Below are 17,353 nucleotides of genomic sequence, written 5' to 3' on the forward strand. Positions count from 1 at the left end.
GCCAATTTCTAATTAATGTATGCTTTACAAATAGATAAATACTATAAAAATTGAATGTGCATATTTGATCCCAACTTACTTTAAATATAAAACATTTTTCAAACTCAGTAAAAGTGCATTTTGAGCAATAATAGTACCTGGGCCTTCCAAAAATTGGGTGCAAGTGTTTGTTGTGGTTCACTAGGCAGGCTTTGTAAAAATAAGTTACTGAAGAGGGATGTGTATTTTTGTTTTCCTCCAGAAAAAAACCCATTCTACAAATGTTTTTTCCTTCCTTCCAGAAGCATTATCTATGATCCATATATTAATTACTTACATAAAAATATTGGTCTCCAATAATGCTACTGTAGGTATATGGACCATTTTGGTACATTATGAAATATACACTCTACAAACATATTTTTCAATTATCAGTTTTTCTCAAAAATATAAATACTTAAGTAACAGTGCCAAACATAGTACTTGAAATGTCCTTATATCTTTTAAATGTTTCGAAAACTTCAGAACCCTCTATGGTTTTCATTTCTTACGCTGGATTTGCCTTTTTTTTAATGAGGTAAATGTTTTGACTGCTGCAGTCTGCTCAGGTACTGGGGCTCTAAGACCTCAGGGATTACTTTCTAGTAGCCACTGATTTCCACTTTTCCATGTATTCTTTATCTGTACCTCCAGGTCTGCCTTTACTAACACTAAACAAAACAGAACTACTTCAAAAGGAAGTAGCACTCAGCAATCAATTCCCCGTCGATCTTGTAATTTTAAAGAATCAGACATAGGCATCCCCATACAAAAGGAAAATGGGGGGAGGTGGCCCCTATTCACTTGTTTAAGTCCATCATGAGTGTCATTTCTATCCAAAGATAGGCACCATCAACACCATCAGATCTAACAGCACTAACCCTAAGTATTCGCACTCTGAACTGGAAAACTGAGCAGTGAAGTCATTCAGAACTGATGCAAAACAAAACAGAGCAAACAAAAACAAGTGTAGAGCCCTGGCCGGTTTGGCTCAGCGGTTGGGGCGTCAGCCTACAGACCAGAGAGTCCTGGGTTCGGTTCCTGCTAGGTGCACATACCAAAAAAAGGTAAAAAGAAACTGATTAAATCAAAAACACAAGTGAGGTTTATTCTTGAGAAACATAAAAGGAAGAATTTATGTTTGACTTGGTGAGCCAAACATACAAAGAAAAGCCTTCTTTTTATATTCTTGTTAACATTAAGGTCCGGAGTAAAAATAAGAAGAAGAACATAAATACCACCCTAAGATGACAAAAATTCACCAAAAAATAAAAAACCATAACTGAATCTTAGAATAATCCTGTATCTTGGGAAAGTAGTTATGATTTTCTTATTTAAGTAGGAAGAGATGAGTCTGTGAGCCGTATCAAGAAAAGCCAGTAGGTTACCACTTAAGAGTGAGGAAGCACAGCTTTGAAGGGAAAATATTCTGGAAATTCCTTGTAGTGAAAAGTTTTGTTTTGTTTTTTACTCAGAGTAACTTGAATGTTTCTTACTCAAAATCCACCTCTAATTCTGTTCACCTGGTCCCTCTAAGTCAGGCCAGATTGAGAGAAAATCATAGGCTGTTAGACTTGTGACTCTCCTGAGAACATCCCAAATGGCGTCAAAGCATCCCTGCGGAGTTCCCACTGATAAATGCATAAATATACCTATCAGTAAATAAATAAACAGAAATAAGTGGTTTCAACAAGGAGTCAAAGGCCACCTCCTGGGCACTGCTTTCACACAGTGCCATGCTGTCCCCGAGAGTGCCCGGAGCTGCATTCAGAAGGACAGCTCATCTCCCCGGGTGAGGGCAGAAGGCAAGGCAGCCGCTCCATCCCGCTGGACCAGAGGGCTTCTGCAGCTGCCCAGCCGCTTCTTCAGACGCAGCCAGGCTGTGCCACCGTGCCCTGGAAATCTTGACCCTCAGAGGACACGTATACGTGCCCAAGTGCACACAGACAGACCTCTGCTCCTGCAGCACTCCCCTTCCCCCATTCCCAGCCCCTGCACCCAAAGGCCACCCCCCCCCAAAGTCAATACTCTCCACAACAAAGCCATGGGCCAGAACTGGGTGCCTGACCCTGGCCCAAATCAGAGCCAATTGGAAACTGGCCCCCTTCTTGCAGGGAGGAAGCCAGCCAGCACTGCTGCACACACCACACATAGCCCTTCTCTGACAGTTCCCTGGGCACAGGCATGCCCCTCAGGAATGTAGGCTGCAAAATATCAGGAAGTAGAAACACCTGCATGGGCAACTGTACCAATAGTGCATCTGTGTGCACATGCCACTGCAGAAATATGCAAGCATGTGGTGCAGGCTGACACTGAATCCAGCTACATGCACACATGTGAAAACTACAGTCAACCTAGGAAGGTGTCTAAATACAAGCAGCTCTGGTGGAATAAAAGCATTAACGCATAGCATGCCAGAGAGCTGAATCACACTTATCTGTTCACAAGCAATCCCTTAACCAAAGCCTCCAATTAATTTCTATATTTCTGATCATTTGCCTTTGGGGATTCAAAACAAAACAAAACAAAGAACATAGAACAATTCAGTGGAAGTGTGTCTTTGTCCCCAGAGGTTTCTGCCTGTAGAAGCATTGTATCCAGACTTGCCGGAACCCCCAGCCTCGGATTGAAGTTTGCAGAAGAAAACATGACTTATATGTTGCACAGAGCAGACAGAAATAAAAGTCTGAGGGGTTTTTCACCCAACAAAAGCTTTTTTTTTTTTCCATCCTTTGCTTGGGCTCAAGCACTCCTGCCCTGCATGCTTCCACTTTAAACATGATCAGATCTGTGCTTCATTGCAAATAACAACTGACCAACAATGGGCCCTGCTTCATAGATTTGGGAATGTTTGGCTTAAGCTGCCAATGACTGAAGGCCTTTAACTCCCACCGGCCAGTCACAGTCTGCTTTGTTGTTGTCTGTTGATGTGTCTGTGCTCATTATTGCTTGACATGCAACATCCCCCCTCCACCCTCCAACCATCCACAACCGCACAGAAAGCGAGATTCAAATGGGAACAGCTGTAGTGGTTCAATGGGAAATGATGCCTCTGTGCAAAGGGGAGGGAGACAGAAAAGGGAGAGGGCCTGTTTGAGAAAGGCAACAGCTTTCAGAGAGTCTTGTATAAGAAATCTACTTTTGAATATACTTCAGTGAAAACGCTGTTGAAATAGGCTGACAGTGGAAATCTGCCCAGATTGAAAATGCCAGCCCTAATTCAAAAGACAATTCCTAGTTCATAGCTTGTTGCATTTTAAAATTATTTCTAGACGTTGAGCTTTTGAATGAAATGGTTAGCTGGAAAATGTTACCATTTAGCATGTATGTTGTGGGTGTAATTGGGCACAGATCTACACGCAGCGTCAAATGGAATTTTTTTCTAACACATTTCCGATTTATAATCTCTGTAAGAATTATTTCTTTAAGGATCACCAGGATTTAAAATCGAGTATGTATGAAAGCCATCATTGGTTTAGAATGTTACTCCAACATGGGAACAAAATTTGTAACACCACACTATAAGGTTAAAAAGAAAATAGTATAATAAAGGAAATACAAAGGCTTTGGCATGGTTTTTACAATCAACAATGGTTAATTTTGATATGTAGTTGTGAACAACTTCAAAACACTTAAGTTTAAAACTCTTGCAAGCACTTTTAATTGATTAGGAATGAATTCTAGATGCACAAAATGATTGGACTGTGAACAGTAATACAACTATTTCTAAGAACAATAAACTTTTGCTGGCCATAAAAGAAACGTATGATTGCATGAAAATGTGTATAAAACATCTATAGAGTATTCTTGTCAAATATAAATGAAATTAACTTTATTATAGAAATCATTCTGAGGATTTCTAGGGAAGACGAATACTTACATTTTGACATAAAACAAATCGGATTATATCGAAGACACACTCTACCTTTTAGCTATCAACTTTTTTCTTCCTCAAATTTATATCTTACCCTTTTTTGCACATAAACTTCATCTGTTAACAACCTTTGGAAAACCGACAGATATTTCTTACATAAATCTAGTGCATGTTGTTCCAGGTTTAATTATATGCAAAGGAATGATACAAACTTGGAACCTCAGTCCATAAACTATGAACAGATGGGTAGAAGTATTCGATATATCTTGATAAAACTCTTAAATTCATGGCAAAGCTTGTTGATCATGGTTTCCTTTTTTGAAAAAAAAAAAACAAAAAACAACTTCATGACCAACACAGATCAAACATCCATCCAGTCTACGTTGTTCTTTTTTCATTATAACATACAAATGCCCATTTACAAATAATACACCAAAATGAATAAAAGTTTGGATACCAAAATGAAGATTTGTTCCAACTGATATCGTGCCTTCTGTATACAAAGGTCCTTGTCTCTAGTCCATTCCCCAGTGGTACAGTGTGGGACACGGTCGCAGAACTGAAGTGCTTCCACAAGCCATTTCTCTCTCCTTCCTGAACGCCCAACTGTTGTGTCCACATAGTCACTGACTGAATTAACACAATATATTCTTTCTCTCTCTTTTTTTTTTTTTTACTGTAATCTTGGCCAATATTGAGACATATCAGGTTCACTTCCAGGAACTTGGACTGGAACTGACACACCAGGGGAAATGAGTCCTAAAAGTGGATGAAAAAAATAGCCATGTAGATATTCCCTTCGAGAGACAGGCATGGAGTTTGAATTCATGAGTCAAAAAATAAACTAAGGCTTTCTAACATTTTAACTGTATTTGTAAAACAGATATTTTCAAGTGTTACAAACAAAAGTAGCACCTTCAGAAACCAGATGGTGTTTTCACTCATACCTATTAGATCCCAAGTCCCCTACGAAAAAGAAAAGAAAAAAACGGACTGACCGGTGTGGCTCGGTGGTTAAGCATCGACTCATGCACCAAGAGGTCCCCGGTTCAATTCCCGGTCAGGGCACATGCCCAGGTTGTGGGCCCGATCCCCAGTGGGGGGCATGCAGGAGGCGGCCATTCGATGTTCTCTCTCATTGATGTTTCTATCGCTCTCCCCCTCTCCCTCCCTTCCTCTCTCTCAAAAATAAATAAAGAAAAAAATTAAAAAATAATATATTTTCAAAAAAGAAAAAAACGTTCCATTTGTTTGTATGTTTGGAACTTCTGTGAAACTATCTGGCAAACCAATGTGGAACTTCAGTTGCAGTGAGAGACCGGGAGCAGAGAGGAGCAGGGAGGACCAGCGAGGAGCAGGGAGGAGCAGAGAAGAGCAGGGAGGAGTAGCGAGGAGCGGGGAGGAGCAGAGAGGAGCAACGAGGAGCAGCGAGGAGCGGGGAGGAGCAGAGAGGAGCAACGAGGAGCAGCGAGGAGCAGGGAGGAGCAGCGAGGAGCAGGAAGGAGCAGCGAGGAGCAGGGAAGAGCAGCGAGGAGCAGGAAGGAGCAGCGAGGAGCAGGAAGGAGCAGGAAGGAGCAGCGAGGAGCAGCGAGGAGCAGGAAGGAGCAGGAAGGAGCAGCGAGGAGCAGCGAGGAGCAGGAAGGAGCAGGAAGGAGCAGCGAGGAGCAGCGAGGAGCAGGAAGGAGCAGCGAGGAGCAGGAAGGAGCAGCGAGGAGCAGGAAGGAGCAGAGAGGAGCAGGGAAGAGCAGCGAGGAGCAGGAAGGAGCAGCGAGGAGCAGCGAGGAGCAGGAAGGAGCAGCGAGGAGCAGCGAGGAGCAGCGAGGAGCAGGAAGGAGCAGCGAGGAGCAGGAAGGAGCAGCGAGGAGCAGGAAGGAGCAGCGAGGAGCAGCAAGGAGCAGTGAGGAGCAGCGAGGAGCAGGGAAGAGGGTGAGAGGTCCCGGATAAGCACTCACCTGCAGCTCAGGGAGCCCGCACTGTTGGATTTGGGCTAATAACCGCTCCTCTGAAACCTTACTTTCTCAGGTTTTGTCTTTATATACCACTTCTGTGACCAAATTCAGGAAAAACAACTTTGCTTTATGTCCGTATGGTGTCAAGTTACTAACTAGCTTGGCTGAATTTCCCTTTTCAACCCGCTTTCCCCAGAGAAGCGAGCAACAAAGAGTTAAACACACCATTACACAAGGTCAGGAGGTCGGGTTTTGTCTTTTTTTTTTTTTGTAGGTGAACTTTGAGTGAAGGGAGATCACCTGGCAAAGGAAGCTCTAAGGGCCACCTCTGCGCAGCCTGCGGAGAACCGAGGCTCACCTGTGGAAGTGGTGCCGGAGGTGCCCATCGGCTGACTGTTCATGTGTGTCTGCATATGTGGGGGCGTGTAGGTATCATAACTCCGCCCGTTCACCGAGGGGCTGGTAGGCAGCATGCAGGAGTACGAGGAGGTCTGGCTGGGAACTGGGGGCTGAGAGGAGAAAGGCAAACCTGTGGTTACAGAGGAACACATCATACAGCCACATCCCCAGGCTCCCTCTCCCCAGGAACTCTGCCAACAAGCCTGATCACTAAGGAAGTCCTGGGGCAAAGTATTGGAATTCGGAGTGATAACTCTGAGATCAGGCCTCGCATCAGCCCTTCCCCTGGCCACTGCTAGAGTCAAGCTGCCTGCCCATCAAACTTCTAACAATACTGCAAATTCAGACAGCTCCAGGTAGACAGTCGGCACTACCCATAAAACTAATAGGATTTTTGTCCGTTTTCATCCTGGATCTCTGCTGGCATATTTAGAGAAGCTACAGCATGAGGACTTTCATTAAAACACATCCCTTCTCCTATAAATCCAATCTATTTGAGGATCCAGTGACCCTAAACCCCCTATCTCAAGGTTTGGGGCAGAAAGCAGTAGGAGGAGCTCGCTGTAAAATTGTGTTTAGGGACTTTGGGAACCTTTCATGGTTGGGCTCATGGGATTAAAGATTCTTTGAAGAGGCAGATCAGCAATGACCTCAGATTAAACTGGTCAGAAGAGTCAGTAAATACCTAGCCCCATCCTGAGAGTTAGCTGAGACTTCCTTATGGACCCACAAACCCAGACAGTTTTATCCTTAAAATCGTGTTGCTACCCTCTAAATGTTTGCAGTGGTGGTATTGAGGAGATAAACCTTTCTCCTAACTAAATAAGAAATACACAGAACTGGGACAAAACCCCTCATGAGCTCTAATGGGGCTATGCCAGAGCAGAAAACTTGGGATGAATTAATAGAAGCATGATGTCAGGAACCAGGGAGATGATAGTACTACTCTGCTCTGCAAACTATAGAAATGTTTAGCATCCCAAAGACCACAATGATACATTAAAGAAGATTCAGAGGAGGACACCCACTCTTTGTAAAATGGTTGAAGATTTTGGTCAACAGGATGAATTAATGAACAAACAGACTAGCTCCACACACACACCAGCACACACACATACACACGCACACGCGCACACACACACACACACACACACCGCCCCCACTCCAAAAGTCGAAGAGTAATTTTCTCTGAACAGAACCATTGATAGTTTGTATTTTCTTTGTGCTTTATGAATGCGTGTATATTTTGAATTGTATAAGTTGTATAATTTTTTTTAAGTCAGTGAAATCAATTGACCCCATACCAGTTTATAGGTGGAAATAACCCTAATAGAATAGCAGCATCTGTTTGTTTCTATTGTTTTCTCATGTACACATTTGGTTATCTTCACAGAAACCTATATGTTGCTACAATTTACAAAACCAAACAAGAGACTCAGTGGCCCTGCTAGAGTCAGAGATGACTGCTAACATCAGGTTCAAAGAGGCAAACAGGCCTTATGGGCCCTGCCAGAATTTCAGTTTGCATTTGTTTCTAATTCCCGAAATCACCTCCTCTAGGCAATCTGACTTCTGGAAAATTCCAAAGCAGTTGCAGCAACACCAACTAATGGGCTGTTAATCCCTTAATTTACATTAATTGCACTATGGCCAATAATATCCAGATGCAATAAAAATAAACATGGGAATAATTCCTCTGAAGTTGCTTATCTAGCTGTTCTTATATTAGTCTGAAGACTGTAAAACATTTATTTTGCTGTTATTTGGATTAGAAATCCAGCAAAAGATTCTCAGTGGAGAATAAACACTTTGTATAACCACAGAACTGTTTCCAGCAGGAGCTCATGCCGGTCAATGTCACAGCATCCGGCATCTGTCATTGTTGCACAAGCAGGAGTCCTGGGGAAGTCACTGCAGAAAGCCCACCAAGAGACAAATCCCCTCTCCATCCCCATCCAGAATCCATCCAGAAAGTTCTAGTACACCCCACCTGTGTTGTACAACTTCCATCATAAAGGGTTAACCTGGTACAGGGCCTAGTACGTGTAGGGGCTGATAAGTATTTGGGACACAATTGAGAGCAGGTGGGGGTAGGTTGTTATACCAAGTAAGTAGCATCAACCCAGGCAGCTCAGAGTACCACAGACTCATCACATAATTCACAGCAAAGACACACTAAATTGCTAAATACCTTCTATTTCTTGTTTTATTATAAGATGTAGAAAGAAAACCAGCTATTTCTCTATATTAAGTGTATCCCACTATGCAAATATAAATCCCATTTCTGATCCATTTTATCTTCCTCACCAGTTTATTACATATACCCTAAAAATGTCCAAAATGCATACACAAATTATATATCTATTAATATGAACACACTAATATAAACCCAAATCTTATGTCCAACCCCTTACTATCTAATCAGGTGCCAGCATTATTTCCATTTTCTGACACAAGTGTCAACGATACCCAAAACATGCCCCATTCCCACCCACCATTATTATCAAGCTAACATCCTCTGTGAGAGAAAGGCAGATTAACTTGAGTGAACATCAGGTTTTTTAAGGGCATGAATCAATCAATCAATCAACTAAAAGGCTAGATTGACTGTTTTCATCTCAGACTAGACTGGTCAAGTCAATTACTGTAGTGAGAAAGGCTCCCAAGGGGGAGTACACGGCCAATGAAGACTGCAGGCCCCAGCCTACCCCACGCTTGTCCCACACACCCCGAGCGCAGCTACAGGCCTCACTTACTTGCATAGGGAGGTTATTCGCCATAGTGAAGCTGGGCATGGGCGGCAGAGCGCTGTACGTGTTGGTGAGGGCTGTGTCTGTTCGGCCCAACATGGAGCCAGAGGTGAAGGAGGAAACTGCAGGGAAAGGGACGTGAAGGGCAGTCATGGTGAGGGTCAGAGCCCAGGGCAAGCAGGTTTAAACACATTTCTTAGTAGTATTGACATTTGAAATTACCAGGCGTGGTGGGTTGCGGGATTGGCTGGTAGACACTGGTGCTGAAACTACTGCTGATAGGAATATGACTAGGTGTGTTGCTGGCCTGTCTTCTCTGATTCCTCAGTTTTTCTTCTCTTCTCCATTTGGCCCTTCGATTAGAAAACCATACCTGGAAATCAGACAGAATAGGTCAGCCCTGTGCCTGCTCCCAGCTCAACCCCTCCTCCAGCACTTCCAGTGTGCACACCCCTCCCCCACTGGTGGCCAGGTATTTAGCACAGTGAATCTGTTACTATTTACAAAAACAAATGGCGTTCATTAGAAGCACCTTTGTCTCTAGAAAAGGCAAAGGGTTTGAACCACAAAGCATGAAACCACGTGGTAACTGGGTACCTGTATTCTTGCTTCAGGTAGATCTATTTTGGCTGCTAGTCTTTCTCTGGCAAACACATCTGGATAGTGGGTTCTCTCAAACTCTGAAAGAGTAAGTTGAGTTTTCTTTGTTGTGCCAGAACTATACATATGTCGACCACGCCCTGGTTCAAGCTGGTTCCCACCTCCCCACTTCCAGCACCTTCAACCAATTCTGTTTAAAATGCTACTACTGTTAGCATTGACTGTACATGGAAGAACTATCCCACCAGAACCATGTTAAATTTTTTTCTGGAATGGCATTCATTCAAGGACGCTCCTGCACCCTGAATTAGCCAAATAATAATTTTTTTCTTTATGAGAAGTCAGACTTTTAGTCTTTGAATTACTGGTACATGAAAAGAAGAAAGAAAACACACACACACACACACACACACACACACACTGAAAAGATGCCCAGAAAAAAAAAAAAAGAGAGAGACAGACAGAAAGAAAAAAGAAATCTTTTCATTCCTCTATGCAGAGGGCCCTGGTTAAATTTAGCTCTTTGTACTGAAGATGTGGCATTTACTTTGATTTACTGTTTCTCTACTTTGAAAAACTTCATCACCTTTCTCCAGGGCCTCAATTTGCTCTTGGGTAAAGGATGTTCTATTTCTTTGCAGCTTCCGCTTCAGCTGAAGTCGCATTTGGGCTTCATCTGAATCTTCTCCGTTGGAACTGATGGAGTTGGTATTTTCTCCCCCTCCTTCCTGTTGCTGGCAGCCATCTGGAACAAAAAGAATAGGACAGTATGAGAAATTTGGAATAACTCGGGGCCTCCAAAAGGGGTCTGGCATGGCCATAGATTCCAAGAGCTGTATATTCAGTCTTCCTGAAATATTCCCAAGGTAACTGCCAGCCTTCTTTTAATAAAAGGCATTACTAACATACATTACCTGACTACCTTTTTTTTTTTATTAACTTTCTGTTTTTAATCAAGATGAAACCAACCATACAACAGACACTTATAGAGTGGTATTTCTTCAAATGACAAGATAAGTGCTAATGTTTCCAATTTAAATGATTTTTCATAACTAACCTTGACTCCCCAAATGCCTCACCCAATTCCCTTTCCCTACAGAATGTATTTACCTATGGCTGTGTTGGGAAAATAGAAGAGTGATGTTCAAGATTTCAGCTGATCTATAATCAGTAATTCCTATCTAATCAATTAGACGTTGATAGGTTTGTAGAAAATGCTATTAAGAAACCAAACCAAGCTTGTAATCTTTTTTAAAAAATATTTATCTAGTTTTTATTTTAATTCTGCACAGTCAATTTCATTTTAAAGGTTGTGAATTTAGAAGTGCTCGCATTGTTCTGCAGTTTTATTCAACTATTGTATGAGTGCGCTTTGCCTTGACACCTATTACGAGCACAGCTGTAATTATATCATCACCAAGAACAGGCTATAATTGCTGAAAATCGAATTTTATATTTAGATAAAAGGACTGTCCATTCTTTGTAATGTGTTGCACCAGAGAAAAGTAAGATTTCTTTTAAATTTTTAACGTGTAATTTTAAAAAAGAAACAGTAGAGAGTTCACTAACTAGCTAAATATGCTATGCTGCAGCTGAATCCTTGGCATATCATTTAAGTGGTACATTTTTAATTAGGGCATTTCCACCACTTTTAATGTAATTTCTATCAGGAAACAGGAAAGTTTTATTGTTTCCCTTGTTGCTTGGAGGGTAGGATGTGCACTTGTCTCTAGCCTTGTGCCTCACTCAGGAGGCGCAGCCCGTCTGCAGGGGAGCATTCAGCCCTGACTGGGCCTGAAAGCTGGGTCCTGGGTCTTGGGTCCTAAAGCCCCCAAGGGGTACCAACAGGGGCTGACCCCCAGCCTAGGAACTTGGCCAGTGGGGGGAGGGGCCTCTAAGGGGTCTTGGTGGGAATCGACTTGGCCAGGAATATCATTTATAATCAGGAGACAATAGGCGTCGCCTTCAAAGAGTTCAGGGAATTGTGACAGGATCTAGTGGATCTTTTCAGGAACTTTGAAATGTTTTAAAACCCCAACTTTCTCCCCCATTTAAACAGGCGGATTCATCGGCACTGGCCACCATATGGGCCCTTGGAGATCTATTGAGATGACCACCAACACTTGAATAGCGAGGGGCTGCTTTTCAGCGCCGCACAATGCCCCGCGAGTAAGGGAAACTATTAAACTCCTGGGGCAGGAGCGTTGGCAAACTTTCGTGGGCAGAATTTTGAGGCCACAATGAGCGCGGACAACAAAAGGATTCTCTTGAGGCGTGCAGCGGGCCACATTGTGTTACAAGAAGCCCAGTCAACAGACTTTTCAGTGAAGTGTGTTAACCCCTCTGCTCTGCTATCATTAATCACTGTCCGAGGAGCGGGCGCCTCAATGCTATTTAGGGCACTTGGCTGGGGGGATGGAAGGTGGATGGGGGGCCAGGGCATGGGGTGGGGGGAGGCAGGGAGAGTGGGTGGGGATTAGTGGTCGTGGGTGGGGGGTGAAGGCGACAGTTCCGGAGGATGGAGACCAGGGTTGGGGGGTAGCGGAGGAAGCAGGGAGGGAAGATGGGGCTTGAGTTGGGGGGTGGTGAAGAGGGGAGGAAGATGGAGGAAGAAAGAGGGCTACAAAGAGAGAGAGGCCAGAAAGGTCTAAGAAGGACAGAAAGTGCTGAGAGGAAAAAGAGATAATAGAGTTGAACGACAAGAGGAGAGAAAGAGGAAAAGGAAAATAGGGGAGGGGGAAAGACAGTATTAGTAAATAGGCCCAGGCTCTGCTTTGGGTGGTCTTGCTATCTCAGAAAGGTGGGGGTCAGCGAGGGTACTTAGCTCAGGGAGAGGCGCCGGACTCAAGTCTGCGCTAATTTACTGCCCCAAGTCTCCCGGTGGCTGCAAAGTGTTTTTTTGAGGAAAAGAATGAAGAGCACCCTTATTTTGGGGTTCAGTGAATGAGGAGGACTTTAGCAATAGCCCTTTCAGACCACCTAGACAGACCCTTAGATTACTGCTTTAGGAAAACACAAACAAAAATCTGTGATCATCTGACATTTAGGGACAGGGCACTGAGGAGACCACAATCTCCTCTCCAGGAGGGGGGAGGGGTCAGGCATGCCTTCCAGGAGGCCCTACCCCAGTCCTTTTTCTGGCACTTTCGATCTTGCCAATTAAACAAAGCTGCCCAGGTCTCCCTCAGAAGACCCCCACAGATAGGATCCTCTGCTCTCTTTTGCTTCTCTGACATCTTCCTAATTTTAAAACATGGACATTTGCCCACGCTTTCCTCCCCCCCCCCTCCCAACTCACACACAATCTCACACAAACGCAGGCACAGAGCTGACTTGAGATCTGACATTTAAGGTGAAGAAAGTCAACGGAGAGGAGGAGAGCTGGATTTTAAACTTCTTTGGGGGGAAATGTAATTAGAAGCGGGTCAGAAGAAACGGTGGCTGTAGGATTCCTCCATGACCCTGCAGAGCCAGCCTGCACCACTGAAAGTAATGTTTTTATTATTATTACTTTCAAAGTAGCAACTGTTCATGGCCAGGCGGGGATGGCAAAGAGGTCACTCTTAGATCGAGCCTCCTTCCTTTTTTTAGTGGATTTACCTTCCACTCTTAAAGCTTTTCACAAAATAAAACTAGAATTTAGATCTGGAATTCCCCACATGATAAACCTAAGTGGCAGACAATTAAGATATCTTCTTTAAAAAGCGCCCCCTCGGAGTCAGAGAAGGGCCTTCAATGGGCTCGGTCCACCTTCCAGCCTAATCCGTGAGAAGGCGAGTGAAAGCGCCTCCCATTATCCCAGCCCCAGGACCATCTGACGCTGGGGATAGGATTTGTTTCCTGGAAGAAGGAGAAGAGAGAGAGAGAGAGACAGAAAAAAAAAAAAAAAAAAGGACGCTGGGAAATAAAATCATTCCTTAGTTTCTTAGTGTCTTAATCAGTGAGGCGGAAAACAAGCAAGAAAAGATAGCAACCCGGTTGCGGGCACCTTTTCAGCTCCGGAGCGCGGATCAAAACATTGTAGCATCTGTTGAAAAAGAGGCTGACTAAATCCTATAGAGAGGGCCTGAGTATTATGGGGGTTGGGGATGAGGGGAGGAGATAAGAAAAAGTGTCTCCGCGATCCCTAAAATCGCCAAATCGCTGGAGAATTGGGGCCGGATAGAGTTGTCTCTTGTCAGCCCACGTCGTCACCATTTTATTCGCAGCCGCGTGGCATTGATCAGATGGTAACCATATTTGTCTCCCTCTGAGACCTAACCTCGCCTTATGCTTTCGGAGTAATGGACTCTTTAAAACCCCCAAAACGGCTTCCCAGCCCAGGAAAGGGGGCCAAGGAGGGAGGGGATCCTTCTTAATGCCAAAAGGTCTGAGGATTCTCTAGCCCGGCCAGTCAGCCCAGCTCACCACCAGCGTCCCCATGGCCCCCACGCCCCGGGTGTGCGAGACGCGTGCTCCCCCACGCAGCCGGGACTGCCGTCCGCGCCCCGGTACGAGGCACAGGAGAGGGTTTTGTGCGGGAGCAGAAGGGGGACGAGTAGTTGGTTGGCGGGATTCTCTAGCAACTCAGCGCTGGAAGTTCAAAGTTCCTGAAGGAGCGCCACCTCCCGCACCGATCAACACCACCAGGTCCCGGTGGTTAGGTCCTCGCTTCCCGCCCTCACCGCTCCCGGAGACAAAACGCTGCCCGAATCAGGTGCCGCCTCTGATGGAAGCGTGGGGCTAGCAAAGCTGCGGTCCTCGGCTTCTGTCTGGGCTCCGGGAAGCAGGAGAGGGTGTCCATGCAGTAGGCCCCAAGCTACTGGGAGCCCTGGAGCGGAGGGGGCCTGGGTCTCAGCTTTCCCAGGCACGGCCACTGTGCCCTGAGCCGTCGCCAAGACATCTCGGACCCAGTCGGATAGACTGGGCAGGCGAGTGGTCCCCGGGGCCCAGCATTGCTAGGAGGCTGGCGGGCAGGCGAGTGGTCCCCGGAGCCCAGCATTGCTGGAGGCTGGCGGGCAGGCACTAGGGAGTGTGAAGTGCGCTTTCACTTGGATGTGTCCAGTGAGTGCACGTGGGATTCCTAGTTTCAAAGGTCAAGTGAGGCTGCGGTGGTCCACACTCAAGCACGTCACTCCCTCGTCCTCACCAGAGAGGGCCTGGACTTGCAGCCCGCTCGGAGGCAACGCCTCCTGGGGTGTGCCTGCTGCGTGCGCCGGAGGCTGCGGGTGCGGGGCAAGCTGGCGATCCTGTGGGCGGGGTCGCCCAGGGAGCCAGGGCCCCGCGCGTCGGGAGGCCTTGGCCGGCCGAGCGGCTGCGCTGGGAAACCCGGAGCGAGCGCTTTGCTCCCTATCTTCCCAGTGTCCGTCCTATATTGTTTTCTGCTCTTAAAACTGACATGTCTAATTGGCAATTGGTGCCGAATCGTGTCCAGAGGTCTCTTGTGGAACATTTCTACAGCTGTCTCCTTCAACTAGACGCTTATTCATGTCGCCTTAATGAGAAACAAAACGTTCTCTAATGAGCAATTACAGAGCGACAGGATTGTTCCCATAACAAATTCTTGCGAGTGACAGAAGCATCCTTTGTACCAGATATTTCGCATACTGTTACCGATTTTCCCTTCTCCAGTCCGGCTCCGTGGAGGCGCAGGGCACCCGGAGCGGGTCTGAGAGCGCACGGACGCACCGGCAGTCCTGTCAACGTCCCGCGCCCCGCCCCTCAAGCCCCCAGGCTTCGTCGTGCTCCGGGGAGTGAGACGCCACGTCCCATTATCTCGCATATTATCTCCTTGTCACGAGGACAACAAATACCGATTAATCTTCCGAGTAAACTGTTTCCTATTCTTGACCAAGCTACCTCGGTGTGTGGAGGGGAGGGGAGAGCCAAGGGGCCCCACCCCACCGTTTTCTGCTCCTTTTCCTCCATCCCTTCTCAGATGCTGGAATGATCCAGATCCCATCTCTCCTCCCAGCCCCAGGCACCCAAGTCTGGCTCACAGTATTGTCACTCCACCCTTCTAAGCAGTCACCACCCAGAGAGAGTGAGAACTGGGGGCCCAGAAGGTTGGAGAAGGGGGTGTGGGGTGTTTTAGTTGGGAGACCACCACTCCCAATGCCCCATCCTCCACTCGACCCTGCATCTCTCTGCTCACTCTTTTTCACATGCACCCTACTCAAAGTCACATTATTTGTCAATTATGGCAAAAAGCAAAATGATACAATTATGTTTACCTCACAGTCTGTCAGTGTTAACTTGTCTCACTTCTACAGCAAAGGGATTTTCCGTGCATTTTAATGACAAATTTGAATAGGGTACCATTCAGCTAGTTCTCATACACATGCACATACTTCTTCCCATAACACACATGCACACACACCAGCCACATTCATACTACACTGACACACACAGCCCTTCCATTCCCAGGCCAACCAGATAGTTCAATAAACACCACCTACATGCAGTGCAAGCCATCATGTCCCAAGCCCTCCCCACGATATTCTCCAAGCACAGAGGCCTGGAGAAGAAAAGGTTGGGAGAAGAGAATGGGCTGCGTATACAGAGAGTTTAGATGGTGGATGCTTGGGTTTTTACCTTGGGTAGGTTGCCCTGGCACTGAAGTCCCGGGATACCAACCCGGACGGGTACCCCAGCTTCCGGTCTGCCCATTCAACATCCTTAGTTTATCATACATGCCGTCTGCGCCCATCTGTTGCTTTTCACTAGCCAGGTTGCGAAGAACTCTGTTTATTGATGACACCTGGAAATCAAACCAAAATCAAACCAAATGGTAGTGTCTCCAAAAGACAAGTTCCCCCTGTCTTAAATCCCCATCTCCACTTGTCCACCCCCTTAAAGCACAACCCTTAACACATTAAAAAAAAAACCTCCCAGCCACCCTGGGATGGTGTAGGTGAACTTGCAGGGACGCGGTGGACAGAATGACAGCCATCACTTTGGGCATGGAAACTGAGTTGGGTCAGAATTGGGGGATAAGAGGGTCTGCGTGTCTGGTGACCTAACTCACATGGCTGCTTTGCTTTGCTAAAAGATTTCCAAAAACTTTCCGACTTGGTTTAGAGACTTTTTTTTCTACTTTGTTTTATATTAGAGCAGAAATGGGTGTTTGACACCTGAAGGAAGGTTCAGGCAGGCAGAGTTGGAGGAGGTTAGAATCTGGTTTTTATTTTCATTTTCCTTCTTGATTCAGGTGCCTTTCCCCGGGTGCCCTCTACTTTGCAGCATGCAAATGAGGTGGCCAACTCCCCGAGAACTTGACTCCCATTTTCCAGAAAGTCAAGAAAAGGTCAGGATGCTCCTTTCAATAGTCCCAGGTACAGAAATTTATGTGGAGCAGGGAGGAGATAAGAGAGAGACACCAGTAGGGAGGAGAGTAGAAGGAGGTGAAGAAAGATATGGTAAAGAGAAGAGAACAGGGAGCTTTGGGTGGGTGGGGGGGGGGGTGTTCTCAGTGAACTTACACTTGGTATATTGTCGTTGGTACAGACCCCCTCAGACAGTAATCTGTCTCGGATTTCCCAAGCAAAGATGGACGGACACTCCCGCTTATACTGGGCTATTTTGCTTACAACTTCTGGAGTCGCTACTCTCGGTTTACTACCACCGATTGCCCTGGGTCTGATGGAGCCAGTCTCGTAATACCTGCCCAGAATTTTACTCACACATCCGTTGGACACCTGCATAGGGGAAGTGGACAGAAAACCACATTATTAATAATTTCAAGACAAAAATAAAATTGTTTAAGTATGCATTAAACAATGACA

General features: G+C 45.7%; 1 protein-coding gene across 17 annotated transcripts in view; it reads right to left on the minus strand.

The window, feature by feature from the left end:
* Window positions 1–3,830: 3,830 nt before the first annotated feature.
* The window catches only part of PAX6 (paired box 6), a 29,249-nt gene continuing 15,726 nt past the window's right edge, over window positions 3,831–17,353 (minus strand). For 10 of the 17 annotated variants that reach the window (XM_036257971.1, XM_036257965.1, XM_036257969.1 and 7 more), the window contains 8 exons: window positions 17,051–17,266; window positions 16,164–16,329; window positions 10,177–10,335; window positions 9,588–9,670; window positions 9,213–9,363; window positions 8,997–9,112; window positions 6,200–6,350; window positions 4,554–4,651 (listed from right to left, as the gene is read on the minus strand). In XM_036257971.1, coding sequence (XP_036113864.1) covers window positions 4,566–4,651; window positions 6,200–6,350; window positions 8,997–9,112; window positions 9,213–9,363; window positions 9,588–9,670; window positions 10,177–10,335; window positions 16,164–16,329; window positions 17,051–17,266 — 1,128 coding nt within the window. In that variant the 3' untranslated portion in view covers window positions 4,554–4,565. Of the gene's footprint in view, window positions 4,652–6,199; window positions 6,351–8,996; window positions 9,113–9,212; window positions 9,364–9,587; window positions 9,671–10,176; window positions 10,336–16,163; window positions 16,330–17,050; window positions 17,267–17,353 lie in introns of all 17 variants that reach the window. The other 7 variants (XM_036257976.1, XM_036257980.1, XM_036257978.1 and 4 more) reach the window with 3 other exon arrangements.

This window comes from Molossus molossus, unplaced genomic scaffold (genome assembly GCF_014108415.1).
Source record: "Molossus molossus isolate mMolMol1 unplaced genomic scaffold, mMolMol1.p scaffold_m16_p_13, whole genome shotgun sequence".
Classification (NCBI taxonomy): domain Eukaryota; kingdom Metazoa; phylum Chordata; class Mammalia; order Chiroptera; family Molossidae; genus Molossus; species Molossus molossus.